This window comes from Pterocles gutturalis, unplaced genomic scaffold (assembly GCF_000699245.1).
Source record: "Pterocles gutturalis isolate BGI_N339 unplaced genomic scaffold, ASM69924v1 scaffold3575, whole genome shotgun sequence".
NCBI classification, from domain to species: Eukaryota; Metazoa; Chordata; class Aves; order Pterocliformes; family Pteroclidae; genus Pterocles; species Pterocles gutturalis.
Genome location: NW_010138032.1, coordinates 23189 through 46275, shown reverse-complemented (window position 1 = coordinate 46275; position 23087 = coordinate 23189). Strand labels below are relative to the sequence as shown.

The 23087-nt window shown below is 39.5% G+C and overlaps 1 protein-coding gene across 1 annotated transcript in view; it reads right to left on the bottom strand.

The window, feature by feature from the left end:
- SLC9A3 (solute carrier family 9, subfamily A (NHE3, cation proton antiporter 3), member 3) overlaps positions 1–22012 on the bottom strand; it is a 50645-nt gene extending 28633 nt beyond the window's left edge. The window contains 1 exon segment of the mRNA XM_010082813.1: positions 21817–22012. Coding sequence (XP_010081115.1) covers positions 21817–22012 — 196 coding nt within the window.
- Positions 22013–23087: the final 1075 nt, after the last annotated feature.

Here is a 23087-nt window from a genome sequence, read left to right as displayed (position 1 = left end):
TTGCCTTTACTTGCTTAGGAGAGATCCAGAAATAGCCCCACAAAATGACTTATGTCCCCACGACAAAGTAGAAGAATTGGAAGCTTTAATTACGTCTAAATGTCTAGCATGACTCTATGTATTTCACCTGACTGAGGAATAAAATGTAATACAGCAATAACAGACAAGAAGTTTAGCTTGATCCTGTTGTGAAAAAAAATTACAAATATCAGGAAGGATAGCATGCAGTTGTCCTCAGAAAAATCACTCTACGAGAGACCCAGAGGTGAAATTAAGTCATTTTCACTGCTGTTAAGAATGAAAAGTACATTAATACATTTCTTTTTAAAGAGCAAAGAAAGAAAAATTGTAGCCAGTCCACGGCATAAAAGAAATAACAGTGCACGGGGCAATCTTGTGATCTATAAATTTTAACATTTATCATTTAAAATTAATCTACATAAGTCTAGGCACAGTATTAATGAAAAAGCTAAGCACATGCCTTCCATCCGGTGCATGCTAAATCTGGCTTGAAAGTGGGTTGGACTGGCTAGTGGGTAAACTGTATTTAAATTCAAGCTGAGCATCACCGCATTGGAAGCTTTCTACAAAGTTAAGAAACAATTACATAGTATAAACATCCTGCGAATTTTTTTTCTGAGGCTTCCTTTGAGATTTGAGAAAAGGGACTGTGACATTGAACGTATCCGATGAGAAAGACAAAACAAATTAGCAATCTATTATTTGATGGCTGGAAACAGGATTTTTTGACTCAAAGAAAGAAACGTACGTTAAGAAGTAAGTTATTTTTTATCAACTTTTAAAAAAAACAGTAACTTAGATTAAATCCTTCGGTGGAATTTACAATGTTGAGTGTATTATCTCTTGTTTTCTAAGGCTGCCTGAGATTGCTTTGAAAGAAGTGATTCAACAGAATAACCTTTTTCTCTTTCTCTAAATGAAATGAAGACAGGAAGAAAGCTTTAAGTAGCAAGAATAATAAATAAAAGAATATTAAAGAAGAGATAATGTATAATTCATGCTTAAGTCACTTAGCATTCGTAGATATTTTTAAAAAGCTTTCTGAAGTAGGGTTTTCCTGTATTTCTTTCCAAATGATCTCTAACATCACCTGTTTTTACTAAATACTGATTTTTGCTTATCAAGTGAAACATTTCAGTGACTTAGTTCTAGAATTTTGTGCTTTGTTTCCAGCTGAAATGAACAATTCAAGATAGATTTGCCACCTTTTGAAAATACAGCACTGCAAAAATAAAAATCTGAAACTACCTATTTAATATACTGTTAAATTTCAGGATTTATATCATTATTTCATCACTATGTCAAGTGACTAACAACATTGCCATTAACTTTGTTAGTGTAAAGTCAAGGCCCTGAATACACTGAAACATTTTTTTCAGATAATGTCACCGTCCCAGTCAATCACAAACTGCATGTGCACAGCATGCAACCTGTCATCCAGAAAAATCAAGAACTTACTTATAATAATGCTAGCGATTCTCTGCTGAAATTTCTTTGCAATGTATCATTGGATAAAATCAAAGGAATCACAAAATAATTTAGAATACTAAAAGATTTTCAACCTCTTTTTTCAGATTTATCATTTCCATAGCTCCCATGAAGGCATAAAAATTAAATTGCAAACATTTCTCAGTTCCTCCTACCACTGCTGGTGACAGGTTTGGGGTCTATGATATGCATTTTTACTAGGGGGTCAAATACACCCATAATATGCTATTAGTCTATTTTTCAGGGGTTTGTTTGGTTTTTTTTGGTTTTTTTGGTTTTTTTTGAGTTATAAAGATGAAGTTATAATATTAAATCAAGTAATGAGTGCTTCTAATTTGAGATCCAAGACTTCATTCTCTGTGGCTGGTGAGAACCCTTGCCATTGACCAAAGGGAGAGCGAAATGCTGCAACCTTTTCTTCATGATTCTTTACATTTCATTTATAGACATGCAAATAATAGTATCTCCAAGGCAGTACATAATCAGGTTCCTGTAATGGCAAAACATAGAAGCTATTTAAGAGAAGGCATGAATAAATTCCACAAAAGCATATTCTGCCCAAAGGGAAATCTTTACATCTTCCAGCACTTGGACTCTGACTGGCAAGCATGAAATTTTCATTTCTTACCTCATCTACCTGTTCATGTTCTCCTTAGGGAGAATTCTATTTAAAAATTGTTTAGTTCTACAGGTATACGTTATTACTTAAAAAAAAAAAATCTGAAATATATTCCAGTAGCACACATAGAAAAATCTGCTTTACCTTGCCTCTGTAATAGCTCAAAGGATAATCAAATATCAGTTTGTGAACGAAATACATCAAATGCACTGGGCAGTAATGCAGCCCAAAAGCCTCTGGAAATTCCCAATCCATTCCCATTATGTTTGTCTACCTGACTAGGGAATGGCCGCGCTGTCTAAAATATGATGTGGTGCATACATTTTCATTTCACTCATTTTGCTCCCACCATCCCTAAAAGGCATGATGCATCCCTGCCCACTCTCTTGCTCCACAACTCCACACATCAGCTGCAGCCAGTTAGTAGATCACAGCTCAGGCTAAGCAGCTGCATCTGCCAGAGCAAGAAAGAAGCAGCAGCCCTGTAGAAATGTGCAATATGGGCTACGCAAGCTTCTGGACAGAGACTGTGGCATTCGTTGTGTAGGAACTGTGTGTAGATGAGAGCTGTGTATCTGCTATCCTTTTTTCCCTGGTTATCAGCTAACTCCTTTAAAAGGTTATTTTAGAATCTTCGTATTTGACAATTTTTCCTCATCAAGCTCTGTATGTAGGAGATCCAGATACCCTGACTGCCCCATCACCTAAAAAGAAGCTGAACAATCACTGTTTTAAAATTACTTCTAACTTGGTTTTTTAACAGTCTCATATAATCCCTGCTCCTTCCTGGCTGCCTGTAGTGCTCATCCTCTCATGGGGAGGGCAATGTATATCAGTTTAATTCTGCCCATTAGTCCAGACTAATAGTGAATGTTTCTTAAGCAACAGACAGTACAAACTCCTTAGGAAACTTCACTGTTGCAACTGTTTAGAAAACTACTTAACAATAATGACCATAAGGAAGAGTAGCTCTTCCACTCTTCAATCACCTTGTCTTCTGTTTGACAGGCAACTTTCTTTATATTTTTACAGCTTCAATTTCAAATTTCTCCAGCAGTTTTGCTACTTGTTCTTTCAGTATTTGGTGTTAATTACTATCTATTTCATGTAGTTGTTCAAAAGCACGCTGTTCTGATAAATCCACTTTCTACTTACTCCACTCTTCTACTAAGAGAAGGTTTTTGATCCAATTTCCTGCATAGTGAAGTTTCTCCTATTTATATTTCTCTTCTATTTTGCTATGCCTCCCTTTAGTTCTCAATGGTCCTGCCCATCTACTAGTTCTCTAACGAAGTTCCTGCACTTGCTGTTCTTCATTTCTTTATACTCATATGTCTTTCATTTTCTCCTCTGTCCATGTAACTCCTATTATTTTCACGACAGGTCAGTTTTTCATCCCTGTGTATTGACCTTAGCTGTACTGAATCTCTTTTTTAAGATCTCCTTCATGACTTGACTACATAAGTTTTCTACCCTTCCCACACTACCAAACACAGCATTTATTGCCTGCATAGCGGTAGGCATACCTTCCAACTAATTACAGTTGCTCATGTAGCCTGCACTGAGGGTTTAAGAATTTTAATTTCGACCATAAGAACACGACTACTTGGTTGTGTAGCCAGGCCTTCCATGATCCTCATTTCAGAGGATTTTTGCTCCAGCTAAACCTATGGGAAAGCACAACAGCAGCCCTCATCACATAGAGACTTCATTCTGATTTTTCGCCTGAACTTGTTCACAGCTATTTTATATATTGGGAAAGCACAACAGCAGCCCTCATCACACAGAGACTTCATTCTGATTTTTCACCTGAACTTGTTCACAGCTATTTTATATACGTTTTCCTTTGTGACAGTGATACCATTTTTCTTAAATAGTTCTTTTTCCCTAATGTTAAATCCTTCATTTTGTATTATAGAAGCACAGAGGGAAACATATTCTCTTTTGGTTGCTTGTCTTTGGTTTGTTAAACTAAACCATTTTTTTCAGTCTTCACTTCAGCTCGCTCTGCCTATTTGAATCTGAGTTCACCTTTGTGGGCTCAGAGTCGTCAGAAATGTAGATGGCATTCTGCATGAGTCACAGCAGAACCAGGTCCAACAGCATTAATAATTTTCTATCACAATCTATAGTTCAGCTACATCCTGGATTCATTCTTGCATTGGAGACTCACAGCCATCCTGTATTCACTTCATACAGATGTGTACCTCTCTTCTCCTTCCCATTCACAGCCTCATTTAGAAATTCTGGTCGTTGATCCCTGAGTGAAACTGCCCTTGGTATTACTGTATTTCATCCCTTCCCTGGTCCTCAAGATTATACGTTTTTTCTAGGACAATAGCCAGACCTACACGAATACTGACAATGCCTAGGGAAATGTGTCATCAGAAACCTTCCGTAGGATTCCTCACTTCTTTCTGCATTGGCAATTTAAACAAAAACAAACAAACAAAACACAACCAAAAACCCAAACGAACAAAACCCTGCATGAGACCAGTCAAAAAACTAAACTTCAGTGACTTCCACAAACAACCTTCTTATATTTTCATACTCTATTTTGTCCTTTCATACCCACCAGCTAACTGTTCTACCTCCTTTCTTATTAACAGATGAATTTAGGCCTAAATCAAGGAAAAAAACTGCCATTGTGTTCTAAGAGTGGTTCAGCTGAAGCAAGGATCCAAAGCATTAGGGACCTGCTTTTCTCATCTGTCCGGGAAGTGTTTGAGCAGACTCCACATGGCTGAAGCTGATCATTATTACTTGTATTTGCCTTTCTAATCTTTATCAACAAAGTGTGCTCAGGTTTTTTTTTTCCTGGTCAAGAGACTGATAGCATATTTTATAATCCTTTAGATTCTGCTTTGTGGACCTTGCAACAGCGGTGTTCTGCAAGTCTTTTGATTTGTCCATTTTCAATTGTTTATATACAAGTGGTACAAAACTGCTAAGGGAAAAGCTTTTACTAATTTCTTCTAACCCCTATTACTTAAAGATTTTATTAATGAGATTTGATTGACCAGTACCCTATGCTTTTACCAAATCCAGCAAAAACTGAATGATTTATTGGAAAAATCTCAGAGAGATTTCATATCTCAGAGATATTTTATATCTGAAGAAACTCAGAGATATAATATACATATATTGTGTAACAAGCAATAAAAACTATTTTTGGTACAGGTCCTGGGGTACCGTCTTAAAATACACTACATGAACATGACTATCAATACCATTCATACACTTAATCTTTGCCGTATTTTTCCTAAGCAAGGCACGAAGTCCTTCATATTGGTATTGTCTTAAAGTGTACTAATATGAACATGACTATTAATACTATTCATACTTCATCTTCGACACATTTTTCCTAAGCAAGGCACAAAGTCCTTCACATTTAACTTGTTCAGATGATCTGGTTTGAGTTTGGATTTATCCAGCTCAAGAAAGCTCTCCTTATTTGTCTCATACATAATGATCACCATTTACAAAGTGTACAGCATTGTAATGAGCTCATTAAACAGGAGATTTTAGGTCTCTGTTCTTTGTAGGTGAACAATTAACAAAATACCTTAGCAATTTAAAATGCAACCAACATACAGGTCAAGGTTCCCAGCTGATAGGTCATAACATAAAAAGATAGCCCCAAGTCAAATTCAAAGAAGTGTGTGAGTAAGCAACTATTACCTCTATAAGCACTTAGAACATAATGAAGTTTAAACAGTCAGGTACGGTTAATCATAATTATGCCAAATAGTTCTTTTTTGAAGGAGCAGTCCCACTGCACTGACAAGTGTGGTAGCGTTTGGCCCTTATGGAACTGAATGGCACTGTAAGTGAAACGGGAACAGTCAAAAATAATATTTCAAAATGAGAGCAAAGTACACATTAGAAACACCCTGAAGTATAGTAGAGGGTATAAAACAGGACAGCAAAAGTATCACAAAACTGCTTCGTTTGCTATGCAAAGGTGTTAGAATTAAGTTTGAAAGACAATCATCTTTCTCATGTTAATATTCCTCACAGACTGAAATCAGTTAAGGGTTACTGTGAGTTTTCTGCGTTTCGGATGCTGTCAGTACATGATCATCCATACTGTATGCAAACATAAAGCACAGCTGAAGGGTGTTACATACGAGAGCCACTCTGTATACAAAAGAATAAAAACAGTATGTTTCTGTCATCACCACTTCCAAATGAATGTTAAAGGGTCAGCAATAACTGTAAGTAAAATTGGTGGTTGTCTTCTGATTTTTGACTAAAATTAATGTCAAAGGTCTAAAAATCTGTCTGATTTTACAGTGAAAAAGAACTTTGGGGCATGAAAACAAGGTAGAATTTACTTTCTGTTAATGGTATACATTGTAGTTGCTCCAGCTTTTTTATCTTCAAAAATTCACCGAATTTTATTGAGAGACAGTGAAAGCACTTTTTTTATTTTTAAAATACCAAACTATTTTCTAGTAACATGGGGAGAACCAAGTTAAATAAAGAAATTCCAATAAATGCTGAGCAAACTCATTTCACACTATGAGTTTTAGAATTTTTTTCCTTTTGACCTTCACTTGAATGTAATAAATGAAATAAAACAAAGGTCTCCCTTTCAGGATGTTTTTGCTTTTCCTCATACAGATAAAGAACTGCAAAGAGATGGATTGCTAGTAACATATGTAAGCAGTTCTGTTGTAATGATAAATTGTGTAAAGAATTACCAAAGCTTGAACACAAAACAGAACCAGTTCTTCTCCTTGGTGCAGGTCCACTGTACGAAGAAGAAAAAGAAGACGAAGAAGAAATGATTTAATGAATCCCAACAGTAGGTTGAAACTCTGAAAATTCCTGTTCTTCCCCAGCAGTGTTCTTGCAGGGCACAGTAAGGATTGGTGCCTGTTAGGAAGGGCATGAGGGACATAATTAAAGCTTCAGGGCCAGGGGGAATAGCTGAAAGGCTGCTCCAAGTCATGGGGTAGGAAAGCACCTTTTTTCAAGCCTTAGTAGACTGCCTTGCCTTCTGCCCCCTACATTCCACCCCGGAAAGATTTTAATTAGTACAACTGGAATAGCATGGGACTACAGTGGAAGTTTTCCTGATTACAGCAGTAAATTAAATAAACACAGCGTATTCAGATTTAGCAATTATGCCTACAGACAAAAAAAAAAAATCACAAATGTCAACTAGCTCCTGCTTAAAACTGAAAACAAGCTTAATTTGAGAGAAGAAAACATAACAGCCTAGTTTCTGCGGAAAGTGAACACTAATGTGCATCGTGCAAGGCTTCAAAATTTTGCTAGAGTCTTATGTTGGAGGAAAGGCTCCAGCAGCATGATAAGAGAAGAGTTTCATGATGGATTACAACTCTTGTACATTGTTTCAGAAACTCAAGTATGTTATTTACATGTCCTAGGAATTTTGTAATTTCAGGTTGTCTAGATGAGATTATTTTTAACTAACAAGTTAGAAACACTTTTAAGGGAAACACTCCCTATTGCCATAAGGTGTCCAGAATGACAACAGATAAAGGGTAGTGTCAAAGGGTAGTATCTTTTCCTAAGATTTTTACAGGATAGTGGAAGTTCCTCAGTGAAGGATTTGGGATTCCAAAGCTTTGTCAGGAAATGGAGAAGCAGGTAGAAACTTTTTTTCTGTAAGAGTGCTGGTGAAATCACTTGTCACCCACCTGTTTCTCCATATAGAATTCCCTTTGTGGAGTTTTACTTAACAGAATGCCTCTTTTAACATCAGCAGCGCTCGTCAGAAAGAAGCTGGTAAGGAACTGAGCAACATGGCAAGTGGGAAAGAAACAGGCAAGGATTCTCATGTTACAATACTTGCACACTACTCTTGTCTATTTGTTCCACATAAGTTTAAGAAAACATATTTTCTCCCAGTCGATCCTGGGAGTTTCTGGCTTAGGCAATAGCGAGAAGAAGACGTTACATGCTTCCTTACTGAATGTGCTTATTTCTGACCATAAAGGAAATAATTCTGTTAAGAAATCCAGGTACATGATTTATTTTTCCACAGATCTAAGAACAGCAAAGTGGAGTTTCATTTATATCACTGTTTTTTTATTGCAAATGGCTCTGAGATACTGCTATCATTCAATGAGCTCTAACACGGCTTTTGATTTTTGTCCTTACAGCTTTTCTGATTAAGTAATACATTAACTCTCATACCTTACCTCATTTGAGAGGTGAAGTATACGATAACAACATCAGGAAGAACAGTAGTTTAAATAGTGTCTTTATACTGCAAAATGTAGTACATGGAAAATATGTTTGATGTTTCAAAACGGGGTAGGAAGGTGATGATGAGACAGATGTTTTTTTCAGTTAGCCATTGTGTTTTGGAGTGCACACACAAAGAAAATTAGGAAGGTTAGCATGTGAAAGGAAGTTCACAAGATTAGTTTAAACTGATTTTCCGCAGTGAAGACAAAGGATGGGGAAAAAAACCAACCGGATAAATCTGCGTTTAAAGTAGCTCACAACTGAAGACGACTGCTCATTTCAAGAAAAAAGGAGGGTAGAAACCAGACAGAGATCTCTTCCTAACAAAAAAAATATCCCAGAATGTCACACACATAGGCTAAACATGATACACAGCACAAAGTCATATCAAGATAGGATTCTTAGCTTTATAGAGGAAAATATCCTTTAAACAGTCAGACCCCTTCAGACATGGGATAAAGATTTTACATATATTCCTAAAAACATCTGTGCAAAAGTTCATTTTTTGGGGAGCAGCAAGAATTCAGTATGAATCAAATGTTACATCTAGTGATATGCACAGTAGTGCCTCTTTTTGTCTTCTACTACCACGTACACATAAGCTAAACTTCGACAGAATCATAGACTCATAGAATAGTTTGGGTTGGAAGGGACCTTTAAAGGTCATCTAGTCCAGCCCCCTCTGCAATGAGCAGGGACATCTTCAGCTAGATCAGATTGCCCAGAGCCCCATTCAACATGACCTTGACTGTTTCCAGGGATGGCACATCTACAGCCTCTCTGGGCAACCTGTTCCGGTGTTTCACCCCTTTCATTGTAAAAAATATCTTCTTTATATCTAGTCTAAATCTACTCTCTTTGAGTTTAAAACCATTACCCCTTGTTCTATCACAGCAGGGCCTACTAAAAAGTCTCTCCCCATCTTTCTTAAAAGCCCCCTTTAAGTGCTGAAAGGCCACAATAAGGTCTCCCTGGAGCCTTCTCTTCTCCAGGCTGCACACCCCCAACTCTCTCAGCCTGTCCTCGCACGGGAGCTGCTCCAGCCTCTGCCCATCTCCGTGGCTCCTCTGGCCCCGCTCCAGCAGCTCCGTGTCTGTCCTGTGCTGAGGACCCCAGAGCTGGGGGCAGCACTGCAGGGGGGGTCTCACCAGAGCAGAGCAGAGGGGGACAATCACCTTCCCCAACTGTTTTTTTGATGCAGACCAGGAAACAGTGACTTTCTGGGCTGTGAGCACACATTGATGGTCCAGTAAAGGGAGTTAAACTATTTACACACAGAGAAATCATAAATGAGAGAAAGCTTATAACTGAAAAAGAAATTATATATGTAGACTTGTTTCTAAAAGGATTAGTGTAACATCTTTATATACATATAAATGCCAGGATAGGTTCTGGAAAAAAAATGCTGGAGTGGAAAAGCATCAACCTGACCGAAAGACCTAGGTGACCTGACACTGCTTTATAACAACTATCAAATAAAAAATTCAGGTAGGTTAGTCCTGCTTTTGTTCTAAACCAGAAAATGTTATGAACAGCCAAACTTCATAGTTTTCTGCTAATAGTTTTTTTTTCTGTTAATCTTTTGAAATCATGTACCAGAATATATTGCTAGTCCTGATAGAGAGGAAAAAAAAAAAAAAAGATTAACAAATGTTAAGACAGAAGTCAAGTTTCAGTTGAATTTTCCTTAAATCTATGGATTCTCCACTTTATGACATGGTTACTAACATCCAAGTAATCATATGATAAACAGGATATATTTTACTATTTTCATGTCACTTTTAAATGTTTAGTTTACCAGCAACTGAATCTGCTTGATGGTTTATCTGTACTTCCATCATATTCCTAACTGATAAGCAGTTCCCAAAGTACTGGGCTCTTTACCAGGCTTCTTTCAACCCCAGGTACAGGTACTGTGTTTTAGGTGCTACAGCATGAATGCTACTGTTAGCTGCAGTACTGCTTCATTTGACTGTAAGCATAAAACATTTATCAGATGAGGGCACATAGAGAAGATTGTAGCGACTGTCAACACATCGGGATCCTCCATCGTGTGACAGAGGACACAAGCTACACCAGGCAGTAAGAGGAAAATATAGCTAGAGACCCTTCATCCTTAGCTTTGGGTAGGTCTTTCCTGACATAAGAGCTTCAGTACCCGTACACAAAGTTTCCACCTACAGTGGCAGGTTTATCTTGGACTGGTTTTAATCTTTACTTCGCCATCACAATAAACAGAAGGAAACTCCATACTTCCTCCTGCTGGTTTTGCATCCTCATACTTTCAAACACCAAACAGCATTATACAAGTGAACATGCCTTGGCCAGCTATGTTGTATTCCTTAGAAAAGGCTGAAGAATTAAGATGCTTGAATTGAGTGCTCAAAAATTGTTTTGTCTCAAAGTAAAAAGCTTTAGCTTTTCACTTAATTGCTATTTTCTTCAAGTCAAGTATTCAAGATGTGAAAACAAGATGTACTTCTGTTTACTGAAGTGCTAGTGAACATAAGGTTGCAAATAAAATTAATGTATTATGTACTAATGAATTGCTGCTCCCCTTAACTCCATGATAAACGTGACAACACTTTTTTCAGACTCGTAAAGTGTAACAACCTCATCCTAGGATCAGAGAATGTCTGGAAATGTATTGAATTAGCTTGAGCAGGGGGGAGGGGAAGGTAAATTACAAAGCATTTATATGTCACTGACTTCAATGTCATATCTATCACACTGTGAAAAAAAAAAAGGTGTGGTTTCTGAACTTGCTATATTCTTTATTTCTAAAAAATATTTTGGAAAAGTGGAGATCTTTTTTCTAAATATTATCAAGAAGAAAGTAACAAAACCAGCCTTCTCTTTACAGACACTTTTACTGCATAAACAATGATGTAAGTTTTCCACACTACACAAGACAAGTTTCAGGCTCTGTTATGGATGCTACACAACCACTTAGATAACTGAGCTACCACCTTCCTTGTTTTAGAACCTATCTTTCATTCTTATCTTGAATCATATGACTTTGCTGCACAAGAGATTGTGGAAGACAGAAGCAAAAACAAAAAAATAAGTAGTTAAATACTAACATGGAAAAGCACTTCAAACTCTGCAACTGTGGATAGCTGCACCGTACTGCTTTGTTAAAACCTGTTAGGTGCAATAAAGTACAAATCATCAACAAATATATCATCCACCTCTACATAGCCCAGATAAAATGATGTTTCATAGGACTATTGGGAGCAGATAGACAGGTGGCTCCCTGGTTTGAAGCAATATTTAGCATAGCATTGAACAGAACAATGTGGTAGTGACTGTCTTGTCTAGGAAACACCTTGTTACTGGGGAAAAAAACTTCAGCCTTGCTATGCATGTTCTTTTCACACCTCTGAAAGGTAACAGTTTCTAGGACACACTGTACACACATGGACAGGGCAACATGGAGAGCCACCAGATGAGCCTCCCTGAGGACACATCGCCCAGGAGAAAAAGCTGTCCTCTTGAAGTTCTAGAGGAAAAAGTCTAAAAAATCTTGCATTGCTAATTCATGGTAAGAGATTATGTCTAACGGATAGATTGATAGAATCCGTCAAGTAGTGGTTTATGACAAAATCCTTTAAATGAATGGAAGATATGTTAACAGAAAATCTCTGATGATAGTCAAATATTTAGCTTCTTTATGATAACAAAACAACAGAAACTAATAAAATAAGAAATGAATTAATACATTTATATGTTAGACACTGAATGTAAATATATACATACTTTCTACTCTTTTTCATTTTCACTCACAATCTAATTACATTGTTTTTATGCAACATACATAATAACGCCCTGATCTGTAGCTTGGATCCTATCCTTTCTCTCACAGAACTTTCTATCCCACTTTTTTCATCATTGATCAGTGCACTGATCAACACAAAACTGTAAGTGTACACTGTCTTAGCTTGTTACACTAGAAAGACTGTGCAGGCAACTCCTCTCCTCTGTATGTTAGCATACAATCTTGCTCCAGTTAATCAAAGTTTACCAATTCCATCAGCATGCAGACGTGTTGCTTCCTTTGACAAGGTAGGATGTGGATAAAGTTCCACCCGTGGACGAACACTGCTAATCCAAAGACCAGGATCTGCAGCAACTAATTCTGGAAACCATTTCCAGGCACATGAAGAACACGAAATTCCTCAGAAGTAGTCAGCATGGCTTCATGAAGAAGAAGTCATGCTTGACCCACCTGGTTAACTTACATGATTAGATGACAGGCCTGCTAGATGAGCGGAGAACAGTGACTAGTGTCTGCTGGACCTTCAGTAAGGCCTTTGCCACTGCCACATAGGAGCCACATAGGCCCTCAAGCCTCGGGGGCTGGATGAGCGGACAGTGAGGTGGATTGAATAGTGGTTGAATGGCTGATCCCTGAGGGTGCTGATGAGTGGCACAAAGTCCAGTTGGAGGCTGGTAGCTAGTGGTGTACCTCAGAGGTCAGTACTGGGTCCATTCCTAATCAACATCTTCACTAATGATCTGGATGATGAGACAGAGTGTACCCTCAGCAGGTATTCCAGTGACACAAAACTGAGGGGTGGGTAAGAGGCCAGGTCATGCTGCCATCCAGAGGAAGCTCAACAGGCTGGACAAATGGGCTGACAGGAGTGTCAGGAAGTTCAGCAAGAAGTGTTAAGTCCCGCACCCAGTGAGGAACAACCCCATGCACCAGATGTGTGCTGGGGCACACCCAGCTGGAAAGCAGCTTGGCAGAAAAGGACCTGGGGGTCCTGCTGGACACCAAGTTGAACATGAGCCAGCAACTTACCCTTGTAGCAAAGAAGGCTACCGGTATCCTGGGCTGAGTTAGGTGAAGTATTGCTAAGTGGGCCAAGAGACGTGGTCCTTCCACTCTGCTCAGTGCTGGTGAGGCCACACCTGGACAGTGCTGTGTCCAGTTCCGGGCTCCTCCATACCAGAGAGACACGGACATACGGGACAGAGTCCAGTGAAGGGCCAGGAAGACAACTAAGGCACTGGAGCATCTCACATCTGAGGAAAGCTGAGAGAGCTGGGACTGTTCAACCTGGAGAAGAGAAGGCTCAAGGGGGAATCTCAACCATGTATACAAATACCTGAAGGGAGGGTGAAAAAGAGGACAGAGACAGGTTCTTTTCAGTGGTGCCCAGTGACAGGACCAGAGGCAATGGTCAACAAACTGAAACACAGGAAGTTCTCTCTGTACATCAGGAACCACTCTTTCACTGTGAGAGTGGCTGAGCACTGGCACAGGTTGCCCAGAAGAGTTGTGGAGTCTCCATCATTGAAGGTATTCACAATGTGTCTGGACACGATCCTGGGCAATCAGCTGTAGGTCACCCTGGTTGAGCAGAGAACCTGGACCAGATGATCTACAGAGGTCCCTTCCAACCTAAACCATTCTGTGATTCCGTGATTCTGGGAACTCTACAGGAGACTCAGTGTCCAGCAAAATATTTAACTGATGCCAGTGTTACAGGACACTATGCATGTAATCCTGTGTGCTTGCTCCCTAGCCTTCAGCTTCAGAGACAGTTCTAGCACAGGAACGGTATATCACTGACAGGAGCAGTGCACCACTGACTTAAGCCTTAAACACAGTCACTTATCACCGACTGTGATATTCAAAAGATTACTTTTTCCCAGTTCACTACTGTCCCAAAGTCATCCCCAGAACTAAGTAGGACGGAATAGCTGAGGACCAGAACTATTTCAGTGGAAAAACTGGAAACTTAATTCAAACCAAGTTCTGTAGGGGTTTAAACTCTAGACTACAGATTGGAACAGAGGAGCAAGCATTCAAACACTGTTTAGTTCACTCTGACATGAATGTCATAACCCCTTAAACCACTAAATAACATTTATTAAATGACTTTGTTAAGCATATGTTTGAGCTGTTAAGGCCTGAAAGTCTACACCCAGATATTCATCAGTACTGCTACTCCACTGGAGTACGAGGATCGTAATAACTCCATACGACAGCAATATTTAGTTTTATGTACAATCACAACTATACCTTCAGTGCAAGTGTTAGTACTGATGCACTTACATTACCATAAAGCCATCTGATGTCAACCTATGTCATCTAGTCCCTGAAATACTGTTATACCACCAAACCAGTGTAACAATATTCATTTTAGTAAAGGAGTTAGAACATTTTAACTGTGACAAAATAGTTAACATATAATCAGTTTTGTGTTACAGACAAGTCCCTCCATCAGTTTATAATTGTTTGCACCTGGGAGATTTAAATATGAAATCTTACTGACTCAAGACCTTTACAGATTTCTTAATATTTCATATTTTCCTCAAAGCCCAGTTTTTGGAAGTGGATAAATCCATATAGTTTCCCCTTTCCACTTTTTTTCCACTTTTAAAAAACTGTAATTGAAACAGAGAAAATTGTAACCAAATGTTTTTGAAAATCAGTGTACAGTCTACCTGGAGATTTTCTTTCTTGGTGTCTGACTGTTGCTATTTTAACATCTGGGGTTGACAAAAGGCTGAGGCACTTTTTCTTCCAATAGGTAAAAACAAAAGAACTCATCTAGGCACATGTTAGTGAATCCAGAATGATGACTTCTACTTTCAGTTATCGGAAGATGAAAACTCTCCAGAGCCATCTACTTCAAAACCTTGATTTTGCATAGGCCTTTCAGATTATCTTCCAGTTTTCTTCGCCATGAATTAATGTTAAATATTCGTGCCTTAATTAAAAGTGTTTCCACTTGAGGTCTTGCATTCCGTGCCAGCTGGCTCTTCCTTGTCAGCCTGTAGTTTCAGTATTTATCACTTTACAGTGCTCTACATAGCAGCCAATTGGGTATCAAGTCACTCCTTTCATAGGGGTGAATACTCTATGAACTGTTTTACAAAAGGAATCAAAATATTACAACACAGCCAACTGGCCATACTCTGCAGTTTACCCAGGTCCTTTTAATGGTTTGTAATTTTGTTAGCAAGTTGAAGAACAATTAGAGCCTGTAGTTCTTTGGGACATTAGTTTAACTGCACTGCTGCAGAGAGATGAGAAAAACCAGAGACGATTTCCCAAAAGAGCAAAAAGAATATTCAGATAAGAAATATTATTCTACGACTTTGGACTCAACACTTCACCTTGGAATAGAACGAGGCATCCAGAAGGTACAGAAGAACTCAGTAATCCATTACCCCATTACTTCAGAACAACTGATACAGGGACAATAAAGGTAAAGGAAGTTTCGTATTTGAATTCAAAACATTTCTCGAAGCAAACTAGTGGTGAAACTCACGGACTTTTGATAGGCTGCTGGTGGTATGAGTCAAAACAACTGGAAATGCAACTTTCTTACTACCGGGTAGAAGCAATAATTTAGGATCTCCCATAACAGCTTCCCTGATAAGCTCCTCTAACACACAAAGCTCCACAAAAACAAAGGGGACCTCACAAAGCCTTTCACTTGAAGGACCTGTGTACACCTGAAAGGGTTTGCTGCTGGCACTTATAACTTGCAGGCCTGTGTTCTGCTGCATTACCCTGTGAGAGATTTACAGTCACTTCAGTACATCACTCTTAGTAATAAGTGGCTTTTGCTCTGAAGACAGTAAATCAATGGTTTCAACAATCTCAAGACTACACTATTAAAAGGATTCCATTGTTCTACAGAGAACGCTGAGCACTTTGCACACAGGTGCCTGAAAGTAATTGATGGCAGAGATCCTTTCTTAGGTATGCATGCCTGACCTGTATTCAATTCAGGGCCATTCCCAAAATGCCATTGTTTTCTTATGTAATTCACACAAGTTGCCATTGTACATTTGCTATTCGTCAGGGCATGTAATCTGAATCTTGTCGAATTATACTATCCAGATATCTCCTTCCCTACTCTAAATAATTAAGACTTGAGACTTGCAAGACTTGGAGGGGGAGGGGGAAAAAGAGAGATGTGTGTTTCAGGAAGGCAAGAAGGACAGGAGAAGGATGAGTAAGGTACAAGAGTAAAACTGAAATAAAATGTAGAAATAGGCATCCATGTACAGATCATAAATGTAATACAGATATGGCTTACACAGTTGTTCCTAGGACTGGAATAGCTAAGCTATTGCTCTGTTTTGGAAATGTTCTTTTCAGATGCCTAACATGTTGCATACAAAAGGTAGTTCCTTAGAAAGTGGAGATTTTACAGTACTGAACATTCTTAGCTCACAGGTACCCTAAAAAGGACTTTGCAAGGGGAAATACACCATCTTACTAAAACAAAGACACCCCATTTATAGAACACATTTGCCAGCACTAATTTATAGCATTTTTACTAAATTGTTTTTAAGATAGAAAATAAAAGGGTATATCCATGAAGGAAACACATAGGCCTCCCTTACAAGTATGCCAACCTGTTCCAGATTCTACTGTGTTCACAATAAAGGTAACAGATAGGTTTTTCCCTTCTTATCCTGCTGAGGATATGGGGGAAGGTAGCCAAGTCCAGCCTTCCCAGTCACAATGAAACATCCCTTTTTCTTATTATCACTTGCTAATGAAGGCAGCTTTTAACAAGCCCTACAATCAAGACAAGGCTGGTACTTCAGGCTTTGCAGGGTCTGCTAGTATCCTCACCATTTGAGTCTCTCTCTCCATTTGCAGTTAAATCATTCCAGTGAAGTTCTGCTAAGCATCCTTCAACATTTCTGCCTAAAGATGTTATTTACTGAAGAACTGCCAACGGAAGAGCTGTTCTCACATTTTTTTGCATTATTAGAACAATGCCCTCAATCACTTTCTCTAAGTAATTGACACTTTTCACCAGTGCTAAAATGCCAGGAGGAGAAACTTGGGAGTCAAATGGGCTTTTGTTTTGACAGTTAGCTTTGGAGGGAGGGGTATTGATTTATTCAAAGAAAATATTGCCTCAGGAGTCTAAATTGGGTGGGTTGCTAGACCTGCATTTCACAGTTCCTTCCCTAGCCCATCCCTAACATGCTTAAAATTCTCCACAGCAATTGTTTGTGTTAATGAAATATTCTGAAGAGCTCCCTTCTCAAAGGAGTTTGAGACAATACGAAGGGGTCTGGGCATGCAGAAACTAGAGCATTTGTAGGAACCCATATCTCTGAAAACTTGGAGATATGGTGTGCTTCACAGCTCGAGTCCTCCTGGGGTCTCAGGAGCTGATGGACTCAACAAGTCCATCTGACGCAGTAGCTTTCTGAGATATCACCAGGCCAGCCTTCTCCTAAGTGTTTGTTCATTGTTATTGGATAATTTCTTCCCTCTCCTGCAAAGCATTTTTTTCATTCCTGAAGACGGATTTACCAGCTGCCCTCGATTCAAATTTCACTCCCACTTTTAAATTTCTAATATAAAAGCCTTTAGAATTTGTGTGTAACTACACAGACATTAAAAAAAAAAAAAAAAAAAGCTTTCTTTTGTGACATTCTTGGACTCAGCATAAGCTATACCAACAAAAACAGTTGGCAAGGGGTTTGGCTCAACGGATGATGAACAGGCTATGTACCCTTCCTCATTCCTGTTCATAGTCACTCTCCCACTGTTTCTTGCAGTTGCTTATCTGCTCCACATTGGGCAAGTGCAGGGGGCTAAACAGACAGGAACACTGCTTTGTAGGGTTTTTTTTATTTTCTTTTGGGATAAGAAATTAACTATCCTTCTGAAATATGTTGTAGTACACAAAAGGATCTAAACCCCAAGCAGGAATTTTACAAGTTCCCCACTTAAAATATAAATATAACTTCTCTCTGTCTCCTAGGATTTTTAACAAGTATAGAAGCATGTAGTGGAGATCCCTCAAGTAAAAAAGCATACTTTTTTTTTTTTTTTTGAATAGGCATAACCTCAGAAATATCCTCAGAAAGAAATTGTATACAATATTCAGAGTTTACATTTTTTCTTCCCTTGCCCATTTTTAGCTACTGAGCTGATTATTCCTTTCCTTGACTTGTTTCCAAAATTGTTTTCTGATCTCTCTCCTGCTTCTGGCCCTTTGTGTAGCAGACTCTCCTGCCACTGTATCTTCTACATGCCTATCTACTAAAAGGTTATTTTCAAGGTATGATGTATTAAAGACATATAAAGAAGGAGGAGAGAAGTGATGAAGTGCATGGCAAAGTGAACTTGGAAAGCATGTGCAAGGCTGGTCAGTGTGTGTGTGTGTCTTCAATCTTAAACCACAACTATACTGTGCAAGCACATTGATTACAAAGGTTACATCCTTTATCAACATAGCTACAGCAGGAAATGCCTTAGTCTATAAATAAATATGCATACATGTATGTATTTGTATTTTTTTTTTTCGTTGATATTACTTGTTTCACCTGAGGTACCAGGAAGCGGACACCTCAAGGTGTGATGAGGAGGGTTCTCATCTGTACCTCATGTACCTTCTTCATGTAGATAAGATGTTTTTCTGGCTTAGCTTTACACATATGAGTAAGTAGTTTATTGGCCTTATCCCATAAGGATACTCATTTGCAGTGATAAGAGGGCCTATCAAAAGATGAAATAAAGATCATTACCCAAAGTGGAACACTGTGTACCTTAGAATGAAGAGCTAAAATGCTTCAAATGAGGAGGGCGAAACCAAATCAATTATAGTATGCCAAACAGCACACTGAGATGCATCAGAAGTTTAATAGCAGGCACAAATTAATTTATTTGCTATAGTGCATGAAAGCCAACCAAATGAAGACTCTTCTTTCACAGTTATGTAGCAATATTTAAGACTTGTCCAAGTGATGCAAGTATTCTTCACATGAAAAAAAAAATAAAATAAAATAGCAGCTTCCTTCTCACAAAGGCCAAAACATTAGGCACTTCTTCATGTATTTGGGATGCTTGTGAGATTTCACATACTATAGTTTATGTTGCAGAATACATTTTAAGCACCAATTTGCATTCTGAATATACACAACATGAACATCAAGACCCAGAAGATCCACAAGAATGTCCTATTAAATACATTTCCCCAAGCCATATAGTATCATGAACTGACACTTTTGTTTTGAAAAAAAAAAAAAAAAAAAAAAACAAAAAAAAAAAACCACAAAACCAAAAAACTCACAATGATGAAAACTAATCAAACAAAGCAAATCAAAAAAACACAAAACCATAAGGTTATTCTGATGCAAGAGAAGGCAAAGTATTCTCGTACACTTTCCATCTCCAGCTACTAATTGCTATTCCCAGAACACTCCTTGCTGACCCAGTTGCTTGTCCTCCACCAGTAAAACAGCTCTCCCAGCCATGGAGAAGTGAGCTTGCATGCATAAGAAGAGCTCCTCCCTTGCTGAAAAACCCATCCCAAAACCAGGGTTTTGAGTCCACTACCTTTGCCCTCCTTCAGGTAATAAAGCCAGAGACACAAGGGCAGATGTTTTACATTCTCTTCTTCGGTTCAGTTCTGTCTGGTTTTTGAATGTACAAAACTTTCAATTCCCTTTCTCATTGTCACCTTCGTGCTTTCTTCATTAACAAGCTGCTGAAGAGTGAGCGTCCATTTCTGCTTTTCTGTGTTTTATTTGTAACTAGCAGGGAAAGCAGGAGCATTCATAGCCTCTCAGTGAAATAAAGCACTTCTCCTTTGCTTCTCCAGAGAGAATGTCCAGAGTAGTATAGGATTGCAATTACAAATGTGAGGAGAGAACAGAACGAAGCTTGAGAGTTTTGGGGAAGAAAAATGATGGAGTTGATGATAGATACTATCTACTAGTATCTATGCTCTGTGTGGCTGTGAAAGAAGTGCAAAGAACCTGCTACCAGAACCAGCAACCTTCAGCTCCTGAACTCCAAGGACAATTAGTGCTTTATCAAGAGTTTATACTGAGGACTTCAGGTAAAATGGCTCATCTTAATCCAAGCTAATCTTAATCCAGGCCATTGCAATTTCAGTCCAGGACAATCTAACTGTCCTGTTGGCTTTACTGGGTTTCTGCCACAGCACTGATACAGCTGTGCAGCACTACCGTTACTCCGTACAGCTGTGGCACGTGTACAAAACAGCAAAGCCTTAATAACACAGAAGGCTAATATTTATTTCGAGGAGGATCTCAAAAAGAAGGTTCAAATGAGCAACCTGTGCATTAGTTTACTCAGCACAATTTTATTGGCACTGGTTTTTCCTGTATCTGGTTTCCCCAGCTTTCTACTTGATATAACTCACCAATAAAAGTCCATTTAAAAAAACCTCTACTTTTTATGTAAACTAAGAAATACAGTAACCACCTGAGCACAAACGATTTGCAAGGTGTAGTCCAACAGTGATTCAGATAAAGTTATTTAGTTATATGTCTATGGTTAAGCAGATGAAACCCAAGATGCAGGTATCACTGAAAAATGCTTTACACTATCACCTCCACATTACTCCTGAATTTAAAAATGTCTTATTTGGGTTTGGAGACAGCATTTTCCACCAAAGTCTTACTCTGCTTAGCTTATGTGGTAGACATCAAACTAAGTATACCTTTTTATAGCTTCTGTTCTCTGTGACATGCAAAATCCATGAAATGGGATCCTTGTATCCCAAATCAGTATTAACAGTACAAATACAAATAAGTGTTTGTAGGATTTTCAGCTGATCATACCTTCTGAGCTGAGACTGATTTTAGAGATGATTTACTGAAAATTGAAAATTACATTTGCAATGTCAGCAAAACTGGAGATCTGTTTTCAGATCCAAAGGAAAAAAACCTGAAAATAATAACATCAAGCAAATAGAATACATTCCAATTAAACAGTGACTTTTCTAGTTCAGCAAACCTTGTTATTAATGTAAGAATGCCTTTGGAAAAGTCACAAAGTTCAGAACACAAGAGTTAGAGCATTCATATAAATTCACTTAAACTACACTGAAGTTAGACTAAGTCCTTGTTTTTCGCTGATCCAGTTTCTTGAAGAAAATTCTGTGTGCTGTAAACCTTATATTTTTTCAGCTGCATCAGACTGTCTGATGATTCCCTACAAATGATAGTATTTCACTAATTCAGCAATGCATTGCAAAGCAGAAATGCTAAGTTCATATTTGCAGCTTACAGTATTTATTTTTGAAGGTGCTAGCTAATAATATAGCTAATAACCATAATCAGGAAAATAGCATATTGCAAACTGGAATAGGTACTGTATAAGCAATAAGGCCCAATCTCTGTTTCACGTCTGTAAAAACTTTTTCCCGGGAACAACATTAATGCAAGGTTTCAATTGCAAGGATTTGCAAGAAGTCAGATGCAGAAGCCACAGTCCTAGGCGCTGAAAATGAACTTGGTAACCCACTGGGGCAGGTGAAAAATCACACTGCTAAGCACTGTGTAGGACAGTATTATGAAATCAGGACAGAGTACAGTAAACCCCCTGAAAACCAGTCAGTGGACTTCGATAAGCTTTCTTATGTCGGGTGGGAGAAGGGGAAGGGGGAAGGAAAAGGGAGAGGACATGTATTAATAGATAACTCCGGACTCACCGATTTTGGCCAAGCTGGCCACAAGTACCCAGAGTGTAATGACATAAGGGTCCTTGACGTGGTCCCATTTAAAAGAGACGATGGCAAAGCTTTGAGGCTGACTGCTGTTCGTGGAGCTTGCCGAGCTTCTCTGTCCCAGCGCCGCTGGGAGAGCCATCAGCCCCAGGAGGAACCCCGCTCCAGATACCTGCCTCATCTCCAAGCCACACAACAAAATCCTGCTTCCCCTTCCCGGAGAATGCCCGCCTCTTCGGAGGTCCTTGGGGGCGAGGTCCTTGTCCCTTGGCAGAGACGCGAGTGTCGGCTGCGCACCGCGGGACACGGGCGCGCTCGGCGGGCGGCGGGGACGCTCCTATCCCGCCAGCGTCGGGGCGGTTCTGCCGGCTGGCTCAGGCTCCGCTTTGCAGGGGGTGGCCGAGGAGGGGTCAGGGGCTCTGTGCATAAGCAGCTGCTTCGGGCTGGGGTCCTGCTGCTTGCCCGCACCTGCCTTTATCAGGCTGATCCCGACCGGCCGGAGGCGGAGCTTTGCCGTCGCTCCCGCGGTGCGGGGACAGCGATGCCCTGACGCTGGAGCAGCTTTTTGGGCTCGGCTCCGTTCCCCCGAGGGGATGACGGCAGGCTGTGGGTTGTGTCCACCGACACATGGAGGTCAGAAAGAAGTGCCCTGGAGCTTCTGGCGCTAGGGGCCAAGGCAGCATGTCCGAGGTGGAGCCCGGGCTCCGTGCTCAGATGGGAGCCGGATAAGCAAGAGATCCACAAGTCTCGCTTTGGATGCGCAGCCCAGTGGGTCAGCCTCCCTCCCTCAAACCCTATCCTAGCCGGCTGCCATAGAGGAAATGCACTCTTCTCTGCTTTTCGGCTTCAAGCAGCGTTAGCTCACCATAGATACAAGGCAGACTGCTCAAGTCAGCTTTTCCTTCTGTCCACCAGAGAGCACTTCTTCCCCACGGTGCTCGGGGAAATGACACCAGCAGGCAAGGTTCGGCTTTCCACTTAGATCTGCTTGCAGCTGCGTGTTTTAAGATGTGCTATACTGAAAAAAAACTACCTGCCTTCTTTTACTCTTCTTTTTCTGTGGTGACAAGGTGAAACCTTTTAGAACGTTCTCACCTTCCTCTTAAAGCCTTCTTTCTTGCTGTTCACGTTTGCCTGATATCCTGGACAGTCCATGTTTGTGAGCTGTAGGCAGGTGGACCCCACGCTAATTATCACCCTGCAGTAAAAAGGCAGCAAAGCAGCGCGTTCCCAGCAAACACAGCTGAGCGCACCTT